Source organism: Morone saxatilis, unplaced genomic scaffold, assembly GCF_004916995.1.
Source record: "Morone saxatilis isolate NCDOM2014 unplaced genomic scaffold, NCSU_SB_2.0 Contig12, whole genome shotgun sequence".
Lineage (NCBI taxonomy): Eukaryota > Metazoa > Chordata > Actinopteri > Moronidae > Morone > Morone saxatilis.
The window spans coordinates 15,955,248-15,971,270 of NW_023339674.1; the positions used below are offsets into that span (position 1 = coordinate 15,955,248).

At 38.0% G+C, this 16,023-nt stretch overlaps 2 protein-coding genes across 4 annotated transcripts in view; one reads left to right on the top strand and one right to left on the bottom strand.

Moving 5' to 3' along the window:
• Positions 1 to 2,992, bottom strand: part of LOC118322243 (guanine nucleotide-binding protein subunit alpha-11-like) — a 17,393-nt gene extending 14,401 nt beyond the window's left edge. The window contains exons 1-2 of one of the 2 annotated variants that reach the window (XM_035653876.1): positions 2,692 to 2,992; positions 1,931 to 2,095 (exon numbers count right to left, since the gene is read on the bottom strand). In XM_035653876.1, coding sequence (XP_035509769.1) covers positions 1,931 to 2,081 — 151 coding nt within the window. In that variant the 5' untranslated portion in view covers positions 2,082 to 2,095; positions 2,692 to 2,992. Of the gene's footprint in view, positions 1 to 1,930; positions 2,107 to 2,691 lie in introns of both variants that reach the window. The other variant, XM_035653877.1, reaches the window with a different exon arrangement.
• A 10,141-nt stretch (positions 2,993 to 13,133) lies between these two features.
• The window catches only part of LOC118321735 (guanine nucleotide-binding protein G(q) subunit alpha), a 28,537-nt gene continuing 25,647 nt past the window's right edge, over positions 13,134 to 16,023 (top strand). For both annotated transcript variants that reach the window (XM_035653199.1, XM_035653200.1), the window contains exon 1: positions 13,134 to 13,269. In XM_035653199.1, the coding sequence (XP_035509092.1) occupies positions 13,134 to 13,269 (136 nt within the window). The remainder of the gene's footprint in view (positions 13,270 to 16,023) is intronic.

Consider the following 16,023-nt stretch of genomic DNA (forward strand, 5'->3'; position numbering starts at 1 on the left):
TGTGTGTGTGTGTGTTTTCCCTGGTTTGATACAAGAAATGTACAACATATAAAATGTAACTACAAACACAAACAGTGACCTTGTACATAAACGTAGATTGGTGTTGGCCTGTCACACACTGCATAACAGTGTTACACATAGTGATACACATACTGACATAGTGGGTGAATATTGATGGTTGATGGGCCCAGTCTTTACCTACTTCCTACCCCTCCTATGTCCAGTGCACTTGCTTGGACCGGATCTAGCTTAGAACTCTGCCTTCATTTTGATGTCAGCTATACACCTGTGACATTTCATTATGGGATCTTGCACGGTTGTCAAGTAATCACATTAAACAAAATCTATTGACCGGATGTTCATCTGATAGATTTAGCTGAGACGTTTTCAGCCTCAGAGCTTAAAATCAGTTTCAAAGGAAGTGCCTGGGTTAGAGATGAAAACTTGATTTATTAGCTTTGATAACCTCATTTTAATAAACACTAGCACCGTTATTTTATCCATATTTCTGTAACGTAGAACAAGTTGTGGTTCAGTTGCTCCACGGTGCTGTTTGGATGTGTATCGTTAAATCTGCAAGAGGAAACCAAAACTCTTGTTACACTTTCCTGTAACGTCTCAACACTTTCGAGGATTATCCCATTATCCTCCAACCAAACTGTGTTGTAAGATGTTTTATTGACAGTCCTGTTCCCGTACACAAACATTTGTTTTCTGTCATTCTACACGGCGATAAGAGGAAATAAGTCTGGGCAATAATTCAATATTATTATTTACTGTCTCTCCATTTCACTGCAGGGTTTCCCCCAGGAAATTATTCAGTAGCGGTGGTACAACCCCAAGACCCTGATCTCATCCTGTTAGCCATATGTTTTTATGTTGTAGGAGGAAGGGGGTCATTAGATTTGGTCAGTTCGCCCACTTTCACAATAAAGCAATAAAACGATGCGGGAACCAGCTGAACAATTCTTATATCAGGATGTTTTGGTTCACAGTACTGTTGAAAACCTATATTAATCTAAGGGTATAAATATAAGCTTAAATTACTACTTCACAGTTCTTGTTTAAAAGAAAAACAGGATTTTATTATAACCTAAAAAAACATGAACATCAGTTTGTTTCCATATTGAGAAACTGCACTAATAAATATTAGTAAATATGTTTTTGTCCATATTGCCCAAAAACTAACATGTAAATATTATTGTATTAATTTACAATATCTATAAATATTTTGTATTAAAGACTCAAAAATGTATGTAAAGGTATTAAATTGCAGGTTTCAACTATCATTTAATCAGTTATTTTCTAAATGAATTAATTCTGTTTTCATCTATAAGATGTCATAAAATAGTCAATGACCAGCACAATAACCCTAAAGACCAAGGTGCTTAAAAGTGCAGGTTTTGTTTGTCAGTTAATCTGTAAACTGTCTTCAACATCAGTTATCAAATCAGTTGCTGTACTACGCATTGATCAACTAACAGTTTCAGCTCTAATTTGAGCATTATGTGCAACTTTACCACCCATTAATACCCTCTGCCTGGCAGCTGTGGTAGACCTGCCTCCACTGAGACATCAAAGCAGAAAGCACCAGTGTTGCCAATCAGGTCTAAAGTCATCAAACCAGCTGTAAAGTAGGCCTGTAGGTTCCTGTGTCTGCACTCGTTGTGGTTTTCAGGTTTATAGCCAATCCCAATCTGGACCATTCTTTGCAGTCTCTCTGTGACACATGTTTCACATAGTTTTCTCTCTCTTGGCTGCAGGCGACCAAACAGGCCAAGCAGTTTTTTTCTCATTAAGCATGCAGGGTGTCGTCAGTTCAGTATCACCCAGTGGTAATTTATCAGATTTGCTTAATAAGTATTATATTGGTATCGTTAAAGGACAAACAAGCCGCTGTGTGCGAGGTGCTCTGTGTGCAGTCACTGACCCAGCAGGAGGATTTTAATTTCCCTTCTCTCCTTCTTCTTCTGCTGCTTGAGGATCTTCTTGATCTGTTTGTCCACAGCGATGGTTACCTTCTCCTCCTCGGACAGACAGCACATACAGGTGCGGCGGCACGACTGCCAGCAGCCCGCCATCGCCAAAAAAAACACTGAAATGAAACTGTTAATGAATAATCAGCTGTACTAACAACACACTCCTTGTCAAGTTGCCCAGTATCCATTAAATGTCAATTAGTTTTTACTTTAACTATTCATTCATTCACGAGTATGCCAAAGTACCACACAAATTAACATTATAATGCATTTACTGTATACTTAATGGTATAAAATAATATCTAAACCAATTGTACAACAAATACAAAGCAAAAACCTCTGTATGCTTAACAATTGGAGTCAATTTTAAATATCTAGATAATCTTTTTGCCAATGTGTGATTTTTGTTTTGTTTAAAGTTTTCAATAGTACTTAATTAAATATATAAAAGTATAAAAACTTTTAGCTTTCTACTCATTAGACCATTTAGGATTTACTCTAACACACCCCTGGTGCCCCCGTACATCTTACTTTGACATCAACAGGTCAGAGGTGAACTTGAAAATGGTGTTTCACACTTTCACTGTGTATCAGCAGCTCTGCTCTCAGTAAATATTCACCTGGTTCAGTGATTTTGTACAAATCAATTCAAGACAAGTCTGTTCAAGAGGAGTTTGGGGAGTCACAAACAGAAAACAATACAGCTTCTTACCTCCACTGAGTCCGTCACACGGGTTGAAAACGGGCAGGTACACTCTCTGATTGCTGGTCCATTTCCCACCGTGTCCCCTCTCCACCTGCGGCTAACAGCTAGCAGCTACTGTCGCTAAAGCGCACAAACGGCGTTATTAGCTTCCCGGTACCGAATTAAAACACCCCTTTACTTCCAGTTAACACAAAACAACCTGCAGCTCGGGAAAAACCACCGCGCCTACAGAGGAATGTGAAGCCTCTGTGGTCCGGTGAAATCAGTGTAACAGGAATGCGCTCAGGGCGACGCGCTGCGGCAAGAGAGCGGCAAAGCACCGCAGCTGCGCCGGAAGGCACGGCGCCGGACCTACACAATAAGAGCATGTTGCTATTGGAATGTAATGCATGAAAGAAATATTTAGATGTTTGAAACTAACTTTTACTAATGCTGCAGGGTTTTAATAATTGTTAATAAAATGGAATATAGTTGAAAGCATCACAGCACTATTATTATTCTTGTTTACAGTTTACAGAGATTGTTTTGATATCTGTATGTATACACATTGTTGTTTATTGTTGTTTTTTATGTATTTTTATATATATGCATCTATTTTATTCACCCACTCTACTTGTATGTAGGCTACATAATGTTTATCTTTCCTTGTTCAGCTTTGTTGTCCTTGTTTTTAGCTGTATGTCTACTTCCCCATATTACATTCATTCATTCAGGGTCAAATTAATTGTATATGTACACATAAAGTTGATTCTGATTATTCCAATTAATCACATTTACTCAAGTAGTCTTCTTATATGCAGTTTCATGATACTTTACCCTAATATTGCCATTTTATGCTGCTTTATGCTTTCACCTTTTACTCCGGTACAACAGCTATGGTTAACAGATCAGGATTATACATACAAAATATATGAACAATTTGTAAAACATGATGCAATTCTATTTAATAAACTACCCAATAATATGTAAAACCCAGACCTCAACAAGCTGCAACATTAAAATACTGCTTACACATTAATGCACTGGTAATAATAATCCACCAGTATAATAATAATATAACTCCCAGGGGCCATTTTCTGCATACTGAGTACACTCTTTGACAAATCTTTTGCAAAGTACTTTTCATAAAATATTTATATTTAATTCTTACATGGTGTTATTATTACTTTTACTTAAGAGAGGACTCTGCATACTTCTTCCTCAGCTGCATGAAAGCACCAAACAGTTTGACAAAATATATTTCAAATTATTTTTGTTGTGTTTCAGAAGTGAATTATAATCATTATTATTTGTTACAGGAACATAAAATGTCGCAGCTATGTTTTAGTCTCTTGGATCAAATCAAGAGGAGTAAATGATACATTTTCCATCAGCTGTAAAAAAAAAATAAAAAAATAAAAATAAAGACTAAACACCTGCTATAAGATCACATCCATACGGGGACTGCAGCAGTTTTCTGCCCCACTGTATGTTATTCATTGTTGATACTGACCACTCCTCAAGTACATTGTTCCCGAATAAATAAACTGGTCCCCAGTCTTACAGCTCATGCATGACATGAACAGATATGACAGAATATGTAATGCTATACGTGCTGCCAAAACCGCTGTGGTTGAAAGCAAATCTGACGTAATAGCACATGTCTGTGAGTGTTGTGTTATACGACCTAAGGCCTGATTCATCCTGTCTTTTATGTTTGACACTGACATGAAAACTACAGAATATGAAACTAGATTTTAAAAACTCCCAGCAATACATTTATTTAGTTTTTGGCACATGGATTTATTTCTGACCTGATGATGGATTACTGAGTGTAAATGTTGTTTTGTGACTAAATTTCAAAACCTTTATCATCAAAGAATCATTGAAACTGTTTTGATGAAGTTAGAGTTTGTTTTTAGGTTATTGACAAAGAGTTGCCCTCAAAAAGGGCAAAAGGTAAAGCTAATTGATGATTTTATTGATTTATTTCTTTACATGTGGTATCACTATTCTGTTACTGCACAATTTGCTTACTGTAGGTTGTATGTGTTTATGTCTTTGCACAAATATAATAAAAAAGAAAGAAGACAACAATAAAAAAACAGAATGGATTATGTGATTATGGTATGGTAAGTAATTCTTTATTGATTCCCAGAGGGGGAAATTCAGGTGTTCCAGCAGCCCAAAGAAATAAGTACAGATACATAGAGAAAAGCAAAAAAAGGACAAACAAAGAAGAGGAACTAGACGTATATATGGGCCAATTTAATGCTTCTCCCCATGCTGCAATACAGTATAGTTTCCAAGAGACCCAGAATAGGGACGTTTCTTTCCTTTTTTCCGAGACTGTCTAGGATTTGTTTTTAACTTAGAGAAAAACTATTGGGCCAAATAAGAAAGAATAGGGAAGAATACTCTAAACAATATACAGTACAGACGGTTGAATATGCTTTTACGTCGCACCAGGGACAGTCTTTTTCTTTTTCCTGTTGCTGTTGTTTTCTTCCACTGATACGTTCAACTAGAATGGTGGAGCAATATCAGCGTTTGTTTTTGTTTGTTGTTGTTTCATTTTTACTGTTTGTTGTTTTGTTGTTTTGTTACTTTTCACTCATTTTACATGTGTGGTTACTTCTACCAACTGACTGGTCATGATCTTTCCTAAGAACTTAACCTGTTACACTAGAACCTCCTCCACTGCTTTCATTACTTGGACTCAATAATACAGTTAAGTGCAATAGAGTATTCACACATTTTTAAACCTTTAAACCAGATATTATCTAGCTACAAGAAACACACCTGCAGGAGAAAGATCATCGCTAATTAAAGAAGAACTGGATAACTCAAATATATAATTCTAAATAAATATCAGGAAAACTAATCTCTGCTCAAAATTCATCCAAATCACTTGTTTTACTTAAACTCCATAAAATATGTCCCTTACTCAGGGGTCGTCAGTTTACAATGATAGAAAGGGGGTCCCTTAAGGAAAAAGGTTGAGATTCACTGTACTATGGAGCTACATTCAAGCTTACCAATCTTACTCATATCCTTATATATAATAACCATCTTAACAATCCAGTGGTTCAGAATAGTATATGAATTTGATCCCAATGTAGACAACATTTTGTCTATAAACTCATTAAATAATTTCTGGACCTCTATATCTCAAGTATACTCATATATCTGACACAAAACAGTAGATCCCAACCCATATACGGTGGTATTTTATGCCCCAATATAGTCTCACTTCATATCATTCAAATGTTATAGCACTCACCTCACTGTTAGCACGGCGACTAATTCTAAAAGGCCTTCTAGAGGGGAAGTCATGATGTTCCTCCAAAGGGAGAAGTTGAGATACACTCTGAATGCTTCACTTAAAAGACATAATAGAACCTGGCTTCCCTTTATTGAGTATGGGGAAAACCTCTCTCTTTCCCAGCAGTCTGACACCGAACCTTATATAGGAGCCCATACTCTGACCTGACTAACTTATTTCCTTATCTTTTTTTAAATCTCTTGAGTGTGAATAACTTACATATAACCTTCATACCGTACAGCTGTTATTTCTGTTACTGTCCCCCAATATTATATATTAATGTATCCAGGAACAATATACTGCTACAAGCAGCCATCAATGTCATAAGGACTTGTGCTTATACAATTGTATTATTATATTATATATTATATTATTATATATTATATATTTTTTAAATGTTGCTTTAATATTTTTGTTTTGTTTTATCTCAGTTAAATTTTTTGTTCTGTCTTTAAAAAAACAAACAAAAAAGATTTTCAACTTTTTTATTTCATATCTCTCTTTACTGTTTGTGGCCAATGGTATTCTTCAAATGTTGTATAAGAAAATAATAAATAAAGTCTTCAAAAAAAGAAGAAGAAGAAGGACTAGAAGTATACAAAATACTTTTCAAATATAGATAATAATACAAATAAAAATACAAGAGCAATTCAACTCAAAAGGCAAGTGTTCACAAGTTATAAAACGTTAGTGTTTTATGTTTTAACCTTTACGGTTTGTATATATAAAAAAAGAGATTATCTCTGTAGAATTGTCCAAAATTGGTGTTTCATTTACTCACTTTAGTGTTTTGTACAAGGCTGGTCAGTAAACAGCATTATTTTGAAAAGCTAATACCGGAAGTTGATATTCTGTAGTTCCGTGTGGTTTGACGTAAGCGCGCTGCGCTGCGGATAAAGTTTCGGCTGCTGCAGAAACTCTCCTGCTTCATGTTTCAGCGGCGCTGGAGTGAAATCACGGACACACACACACACACACACACACACGTTTTAGAAAAATTATTGATCCATTAAATCAGACACATTTGTGTCTGTTTATAAACTTTAAGAGCTGCTCTTAAAAATCAGGTAATGAAATATAACAGCAATATAAACATACACTCATTACATGTTATACAATATAACACACACAGCATACATGTAGGCTCAATAGAGCAAAAGTCTGTATGAACTCATTACACCACAAACACATCAAGTGCCTGAAGGAATCATACAGGAATATCATCATCAGCGGGTTATGATTCACCCTGTTTTCCGAGCAGAAATGAAGTGTGCAACAGATATTTCTTGACTCCTCATCGGCTGGTATTTGGTTGTCAATCTTTTGTCTCGGCCAGCAGGACCGGTTGGTCCGGGCTTTCATGCTCTCAGATATTGAGATCACCTGAGCTTTGCATTGCCATGGGAACAAGGTGAGGTGAAAAAGCAAGAGAGGTGTGTATGGAGGGGTCTTGTTAGTGATTTATCGTGTGTGTGTGTGTGTGTGTGTGTGTGTTTGATACTTGAGATAAGCTACATGTAGTTTAACAGTACAACAAGTGATAACACATGATATAACATATGTTCATAAAAAAGTTAGTTTAACATATATAACATTTATCTGTATTACAGTATGTGTGTTTTTATTTAAAAAAAAGTTATACTTAAAAAAGATACATGCAAAAACTGATTATTTTATGAAAGACAATGTATTATTACAGTATTATAGTTAGTAGCAGTAGATTTCTTTCAGGAACTTAACAAAAGTTTTTCATTTTTACACAATTTGAACCTCTATGTGGCCAGAAATCAAAGATGTGTTTACAATATACATTGATGACACTGATGTGAAGAAAAAAAAAGACGTGGGAGAGAGAGAATGACTGCAAAAAAAGAAAAAACCTAGTAAGAAAGGGCGTTGGGGAATCCTGCATAGCAAGTGGGCGTGGAGTGCCGATAACAGGAAAGTACCTGCCTCATCCTTCCAGTTACAGGAAGTTAGAAATCTGTAGTGTTCACCTGGCGTGAGTCTGAATCTCCAAGAATGACACAGCACACTGTGCTCTGTAGGTCTGTCCCAGGCCGCCGCTGTAGCACAGGCACCAGTAGGAAGAAGAGTGTGAGGAGAGCCAGAGTAATCACTGAAAGATAAACAGGATTTTAAAGCTTTATTGTTGCGGGGAATCCACTAAGAATGAGCAAATAAAGAAGCATCTCACACTTGTGAACTGTGAGTGAACAACATTTCACAATAAATAAGCAAAGAGTAGAGTAAAAATCTGAAAAAATAAATATAAACGTGTGTAGCAGGACAACATTTTTTCTTTTTTCCTGCCATATTTATTATATTGTGACCCCTCTCTCACCCTCTCTCACGAACGACTGCTAAAATCATTTTTTTAAACAATTATTTGCATAGTGAATTTTATTTTACATTACAAAGACTTAAACGTAAAATCGGGATATTCTTGTTGAAATTAACTTGGTAAAGTGCACAGACACATGAACAAATGAGTTCAAAAGATAAAGGCTTGAAGGAAAAAAACAAAAGAAACTGAAAAATGTCTCTAAAATATCTAAAAAATGTTTGTTGAATGATGTGGCTGATAGTTCACAGTGAATGAATAAAGTTGCAAGTCACTTCTGTGGGCTAATGAGTCATAGCCCAAGATTTCCTGATCGTACCGAGTATATGAAGTACGAGTTTGTGGTTATCTAATGAACTTCTTCCTTTGAAGTTACATTGTGAGTCTTTGGTATTTGAGTTTCAGAACGACCCCTTTGGTTAACTTTAACCTTTATATCTGTTTTACAATTTAATTGTTGAAATGTTTAAGGGTAGAGCAATGATTTTATTTCTTTATTATCCCATAAACACTGTGCACTCCACCTCTTTAAATAAATGTATGTAACTTGTTGGCACTCATTTACATGTTCTTTATCCTAAAGTGAGATTTCAGATATTTAGATTAGAAATGATTCAAATGCTTGTTTGTATGCTTATTTAAGGTATTAAAACATTTTAGTTTAAGTTCTTAAATTGTGTGTTTTATTGTGTCTCACTCCTGCGACTACATCTCATGTCCACAAGATGTCACTCTACAATATTGTATCATCATTCATCATTAGTACTGAAGGATTTAAATACAGGGGGGCAGAGTTTCTACTGTTACAACTGAGAAATACTTCAACTTTGCTTCCGTCCCAGTCACCATCAGAGGAGACTGAAATGTTGACAGGATGAATAAAAAGTCATTATCATTTAGTTATTAGTCACTGTGAAGATTAAGATTGTGTACGCAAAACATGATGCCATATTACAGATTAAACTCCCCATCAGTAAAAGCAGCTTCACTTTCACCAGCTATAACATTAGAATTATGCTTTATGTTTCAATAATGATAATCCAATAATCAGTGGCTGCTCCAGGATTTTTAAAATATGGTGGACACGGCAGGGGTTGTTATTTTGCGTTCCCTGTGCTCCATAGAGAAACACTGAGCTGTATTATTATATAGTATATATTGTGTAGTATATATAGACCTCCACTGGTTCTGACCACCCTCACCCTCGGCTGTGGCAGGCTCAGGTGCAGCTGGACAGATAACCTCTCACTGACTGCTGCAGAGGCCGACTGAGACTGGTTGTAGCTGTGATTATGAGTACAACCAAACAATGACATAACTGTGGCCGGTGCTGTCGCTGCAGACATAGCCGTGCTTCGGTTGTTATGATTGTTATGATGGCTGTGACACAGAAGTTTTTTAAGGGTTGTAACAGTAACAACATGGAGGGGATGTTTGTGTGCAGTGTACTGACATTGTTGTGCTGGCTGAGAGTTGTATTTGGAGCTACATTCTGACATAAACACCGTGGGTTCAAATCCCATGTGTTTAACGATGCATTCTAGGTTAATGTTAAAAGGAGAAGTAGACACAGCACAGCTACCATATCCACAACCACAGCTTCAAGTACCTCATAAAAATAATTCCCACAGTGAAAAAGGCTGCATGAATGGTTGGCACATGTAAACTGTATTTGATTTTATTATTTTATTTGCAAAGAACCAAATTGTGCTGGTGAGATTTAGAAAATAAGACAAAAAACACAAAAGTAAACAAGTGTGAACCGTTTGTTATATAATATATTGTGTTATCATTATAATATATATATATATATAACTATATAATAATAATAAAATTGTACTTTTGTCAAAAAACACTTTACTGTTAATTTATTTATTTCACTTCACTATTTTTTTTAACCTTGTTTTATTACTACTACCTTTACTTAAGTAAATAGTGTGACTACTTCTTCCACCACTGCTCTATTGTATATGGACCAAACTATGGATGATTTCTTTTCATAGATTTAACACAAAATGTGTTCTGTGAACTGCTTTTAAAAGATTTTACTATCAAAATATATGACAAGCTTATAAAACATACATCGTAAAAGATTAAACTTTTTACATGGTAATGAATCACTGATAATAATCCTTTAATATGATGAATAGATAACCCCCTAAATATACGTTTTATAACTTATCTTAATGTATAAAACTTAACATAAAGACAAATATATATATAAAGAGCTGATATAGCTGAAGGTCCACAGCCAATCAGGGTCATGAGCATCAGTAAAACAGAACTGTGAAATTGTTTGGTCGATTTATAATTCGTACCTTTTCTTTGTCTTGGTCCTGTATCATGTGTGAGATTACAAAGTAAACATGAGAGTTTCTGTTTTGTAACCAGGTTTACAGGAAAACACGAGGTGCTTTACTTACTTATCCTACCATCTATAATAAAAGGAAGCAATGCCACTTCAAATATTGACCGTATCTGTGAGGCTATCTGTTTTGTTTGTTGACAGAATATTCTTTTTGGGAGAAAGCCAGAGATGATATTACGACTGTACTCTCTGACACAGTGGGGGTTTTGTGTTAATGTTGATGCCATTTGTGCATCAAGTGTGTTGTCAAACTCTGTGTTGCAGACAGCGGAGGAGGAAATACAATATAAAACTATTCCTGCATTCAAAATCCCACTTCAGTAAAAGTACATTAGTTTTTTTTATTTTTAGTACATTAGTAGTTTTCTTCCCGTCTGCAGCCGGCCTCATTAACAAGGCCCAGAACCCCCACTGTCACTTAAACCCACCCTGTAGCTTGGGATCAATAAATAAAATCTATCTATCTATCTATCTATCTATCTCTCCTATCTATCTATCTAATCTATCTATCTATCTATCTACTTTGGTTGGTTCTTCTATCTTGCACATTGTAAAAATCATTCTTGTAAAGCTTAGATCTTTTTATCCTTATGTTTATCTTTATTTAGCTTTATTTATATTTAAAACCAATGCGCCAAGACAGATTCCTTGTATGTGTAAAAACTTACTTGGCAATAAACCCGATTCTGATTCTGATTCATATCAAAAGTAAAAATATTCGTTCGACAGAAGAAACAGATTGATAATATTCTTGGCTAGTCGAAGAAGCTGTTTTTTTACTGCTTTATATAGAGTAAGATCCAGTGGTTGATTACCTTTAAAGCATCATAAGATAAATATGAAAGGCAATGAGATGATTACACTGTATCATTAATTATTATTTTATGCTATTTTTGAAATATTCCCCACAAGTGTGGAGAAGAAATGTCAAATTACAGTACAGTAGTTTCTGCTTGCTGACAGATGTTTTTAATATTCCCAGAGCTGTTGAAAGTCCTGTAGGAGACTGTAAAGATCAACAGAGACAGGGAGGATGTATCAGGACCCACAGGGTGCAGTGTGGATGTGCTGCTCTCTGACAGGAGATGGGCGTTGCCCGTCCAACCAAATGTCAGCCGCTTTCGCCGACACGCCTCCGAAAGGAAGACTCCCTCTCAAGCAAACTTGGGAAGTTAACCATCCAATGAAGACCCGCCCAAATTCGCCCACAAGCTCTGCTCTGATTCGCTCCGCCCAGCCTGTCAATCAATCATATCCCAAGCGACGTCAGCAGCAGCGCCACACCGGGCTGAGGAGGAGTGGGTGACGAAGAGCAATCACCACCACCAGGAAAAAAAAAAATACCAGGAGCGATAAAATGCCCGGACTACAAGGGTCCATTTGACTGTCAGTTGAGACGTTTTTCGCATTTCGAGGGGTTTTATTTTTTGGTTCCTGTTGAGGTCTTTGTGGAGAACACTAGCTGAACACAATGAAGGGTTTCTGTCAGGCCGAGCTTTCTGCTTTTTAACCACTTGGCTGCAGTTCCAGGGATGGCTAGCTGAGCTAACCTAGCGAGCTAACAATTAGCCTGCCCATTTAGCTCCGCTGGTCACTGGACGCCGCGGTCCGCACACAGGGTACACTGCCTGTGAGCGCACTTGTAAAAGCCGTGTGGTTTTAACTCGGATTGTGACTCGGGTTGTGGTTCGTCGAGTGGTTGAGGCGGTGGGCTGTAGCCTGGGTGTTTGCTCAGTAGATGGACAGTTTTGACGGGCGCTCATTGTCACTGCGCGGGCGTACAAGCGTCGGTTTCGGGGCGGCTAGGCTCGTACTCGGCCGGGCGACCAGCGGAGGGATTGGACAAATGTGGCAGCGGCAGCCAGCGGTGTCCCACTGTCTTCGGGAAGACAGAAGTTAGTCTGGATATAAAAACCGGATTTTAATGAGTGGTAGGCCCACCAGCTACGCGGGAAACGGGATTAGAAAGTGTTGCGCTCACTGAAAATCCACCAAATTTAGCTTTGTTATAACGTTAGCAGCACTTAGCTTACAGGCTAGTCAGCGAGTTATCGTTAACCCAAAACTAATTCCAGCTTCTTTTGGGAAGTGCATGAAATAAAATGGTTGTTTGCACCGTCGGTAATCATCTAAGATGTTTGCGGACATGTTGCACCGCACGTTGTCTGTGATCAGCTGTCAGTGCCTGTAGCCTGAGGATTTACACAAGACTTTTGACTAAGCTGTCAAATATTTGACACTTGACAGCAGTTTTACCATCAGCTAGGAGGGCCAGATCCCCCTGCACCGAGCAGCAAGCCCATCCATTACCGGCGTCTGGACATATCACTTACTGTTTCTCAGAGAAAGAGGGGGTTTCATTTGTTTCACATTTGGTGTGAGGTTGCAAGCCCGGCGCCCCTTGTCAGACGGGCTTTTCAGCTCATGCGGTGATGACTTTAGACTCCATGATGGCTTGTTGCCTGAGTGAGGAGGCGAAGGAGTCCAAACGAATCAACTCTGAGATCGAGAAACAACTCCGACGAGACAAGAGAGACGCAAGAAGGGAGCTGAAGCTTCTTCTGCTGGGTAAGACAGACTGCCTCACACTGGGCATTGGCTGCACACTTGTACCTGTGCGTCTGCTGCACACACACACACACACCACACCACACACACACACACATAATCCAGATGGTGCCTGTGTAAGTGATTGATTTGACTGCATCGTAAAAGGGTTTTGCATGCAAAACACTGCACCCACAGTTGTACAAGCTCCAATTGCCCTGGCCGCCACAGCATTTGTCTGTGATGTGATATGCAAATCACAGTTCAGATGTGGTGTTTCTAACGGGAGCTAGTAGTGGGAGAGCCAGGGATTTAAGTACACACACACATTTATATGAAATTAAAGCCAACGTGATGTCTGTACTGCTTGTTCAAAGCTACCATCTTGGGTCACAGAAGTTCACAATTCCTCAGCGTATGATTAGATCTCAGCCTGCGATGCCGTTTGCTTTCATTTTGCTTCTGCTTTACCTTTAAGGCTAATGTAGAAGCTCTTTAACGCTGACCGTCAAGTTGATGACAAGTTTATAAACGGGACAAGTGGGACAGCCACTCACAAGATAACAGAGGCTGGAGATTGGCTTCACTACCCGAGGACTCTCTTTTACTAGCATGTGTTGATTTCAGGTTTAATTTTCTCCATAGTGCCTTTTCTACAACCCACATACACAAGTAAATGTTTTTAATATACAGAAAAGACACAACTGCTTTAGAATGGGTTGTAACATTTGTAGTCTCTTGCTTTAAATGATAGAAATCTACATTTTAAGTAATATGTGCTTCTTAGTATGACTTTACTTTACATTATATTGGTTATCAAGCATGAGTTTGGCCAAGCAAAGCTTTTCACCAGCAGCTGTCCACAGTCCTCTGTTAATAATCCCCTTCCTGTAGTCGTCTTCCACATTACCGTAGTTTTATCTGCCTGTAAAACATGGTTTAAATAATGAAAAAGAGTTGGTTTTTAATTAAGTCTGCTACAAGGGAGACAGCATTCTCTTGGTGTCTGGTCTAGAAAGGGCCTTCGCTGTGGTGGCCCTCCCTGGGAAATAACTGTTCTCCAGAGAATAGGCCGTGCCATCCGCGGACTCATTTTCATGTTTAAAGAAGAGCAGCAGAGCCATTGTGCTTTTGTATTTAACATAATTGACGGAGGAAGCTGTTCTTTTGTTTATTCCACACTACAGGGAGGTCCAAGTTTTCTGGAAGTAGCAGGGATTCAGTGTCATGCTATCAGGGACACAACCCCCTGCTTTTGTCACATGTGGCTGCATTCACACTTTATGGTTTTAAAGATGCCGTCACTCAAAGGAATCGCAGCTTGTAAGAACAGTGTGTTTTTATGATATGTTGTATCGCTGTCACCACCTCAGGGAAGCTGTACTTATTTAATGATGAAAGAATAATCAGTTTGTTAACATAGGAGACCATAGCCATAATAGATTTTCATAAAGATCCGTTAAGAAACCTTCTATCCACAAAAAAAAACCCATGTTAAATGGATGCCAGGACAGGGCAAATATCTCCATAACTGGTGTTTAAACCTTTAACGTTAAAACACTTAGCTATTTCACGCGGATTGGATCGTTCAGGAGGTAGTTTGAGCAACCTAGCCAGATGTTGTAAAGGTGTAAATCCGTCCGTGTCTCCAGGAGGCATACGTACTCTTTACTCCGTTTGAACTTTAACTGCATCAGTAAGTGGTATGTGGAAGCTGAAGTGAAACAGAAATGCACTGAAATTCTCTCATTAAAGCGTCAGGAATAAAGTAGCTCCAGCGATTTCCAACCGTATAGTAACACAGAATGTACCACGAGCTGTTACAGGATTAATGTGATTCCTGGTCAGCAGAGTACGATCTGTGTAGGTGGGAGAGCATCGATCTGTACGGGTGAGGAAGAAGGGACGAGAGCCTGTGAGGACGAGCTCACAAAACTGTTCAAACTTGTTATTAGAAGTGAAAAGTGAGCTGTGTAGGGTTTTTTTTTTTTTTTTTCTTTGTAACATGTCTCTAACTCTCTGTTTTAGGGTCCAAAGTTAACGTTTTGGCTAATATGCCATTGGCAGGTAAAGTGAGAGAATTTACGAGCCAAAGAATATTTTTTTACCGGCCATAAAACTGCATCATACATTATCTGACTAAATATAATCACCAATCTTAAGCTCCAACCTCCATGCCTGGTCTTTCTCTTTGGCCTCATGTTTTCTGTTTAACACCGGCAATAAGTCACCAGATCTCCTAATAACATGTAACGCAGATGTTTCTTAGGGCAAAAAAACAAAACAAACAACGCAGACATTAGTTGTGTAGAAAGCAACAATAGTAGTAAGCTGATTTTAGTCACGTTGGGTACGGTGGGCAGTGAGGGTCACATCAGTCTACAACATTGGTACACAAAAAGCACAACAATGTAAAGCTGGCCCACCTAGCTGGTGACCCCCAGTGTATTCTCCTTACGGGTCAAGTTCGAGATACCACTTATCGTATTTGGCTGCTGAACAAGTCAGAGTAGGTTATGAATGTTGCTAGCCACAAATTGCTATGTCACCAAGACCTCAATTAGTTATTGTCAGCATGTGTATAATAATTCAGTAATATCTACACTAAGCTACTTAACTGATATGAAATAAGAGACATCAAACAACTGCAATCTGTTGATATTTTGGTGCGATATGACGTCTGAATGTTACATGATATCGATGCACTTCTCTACTTGTAAAATGGCCTTTTGCTTGTGAGTTCATGGTTGGCAACACACAAAAGGCATCTGTTGG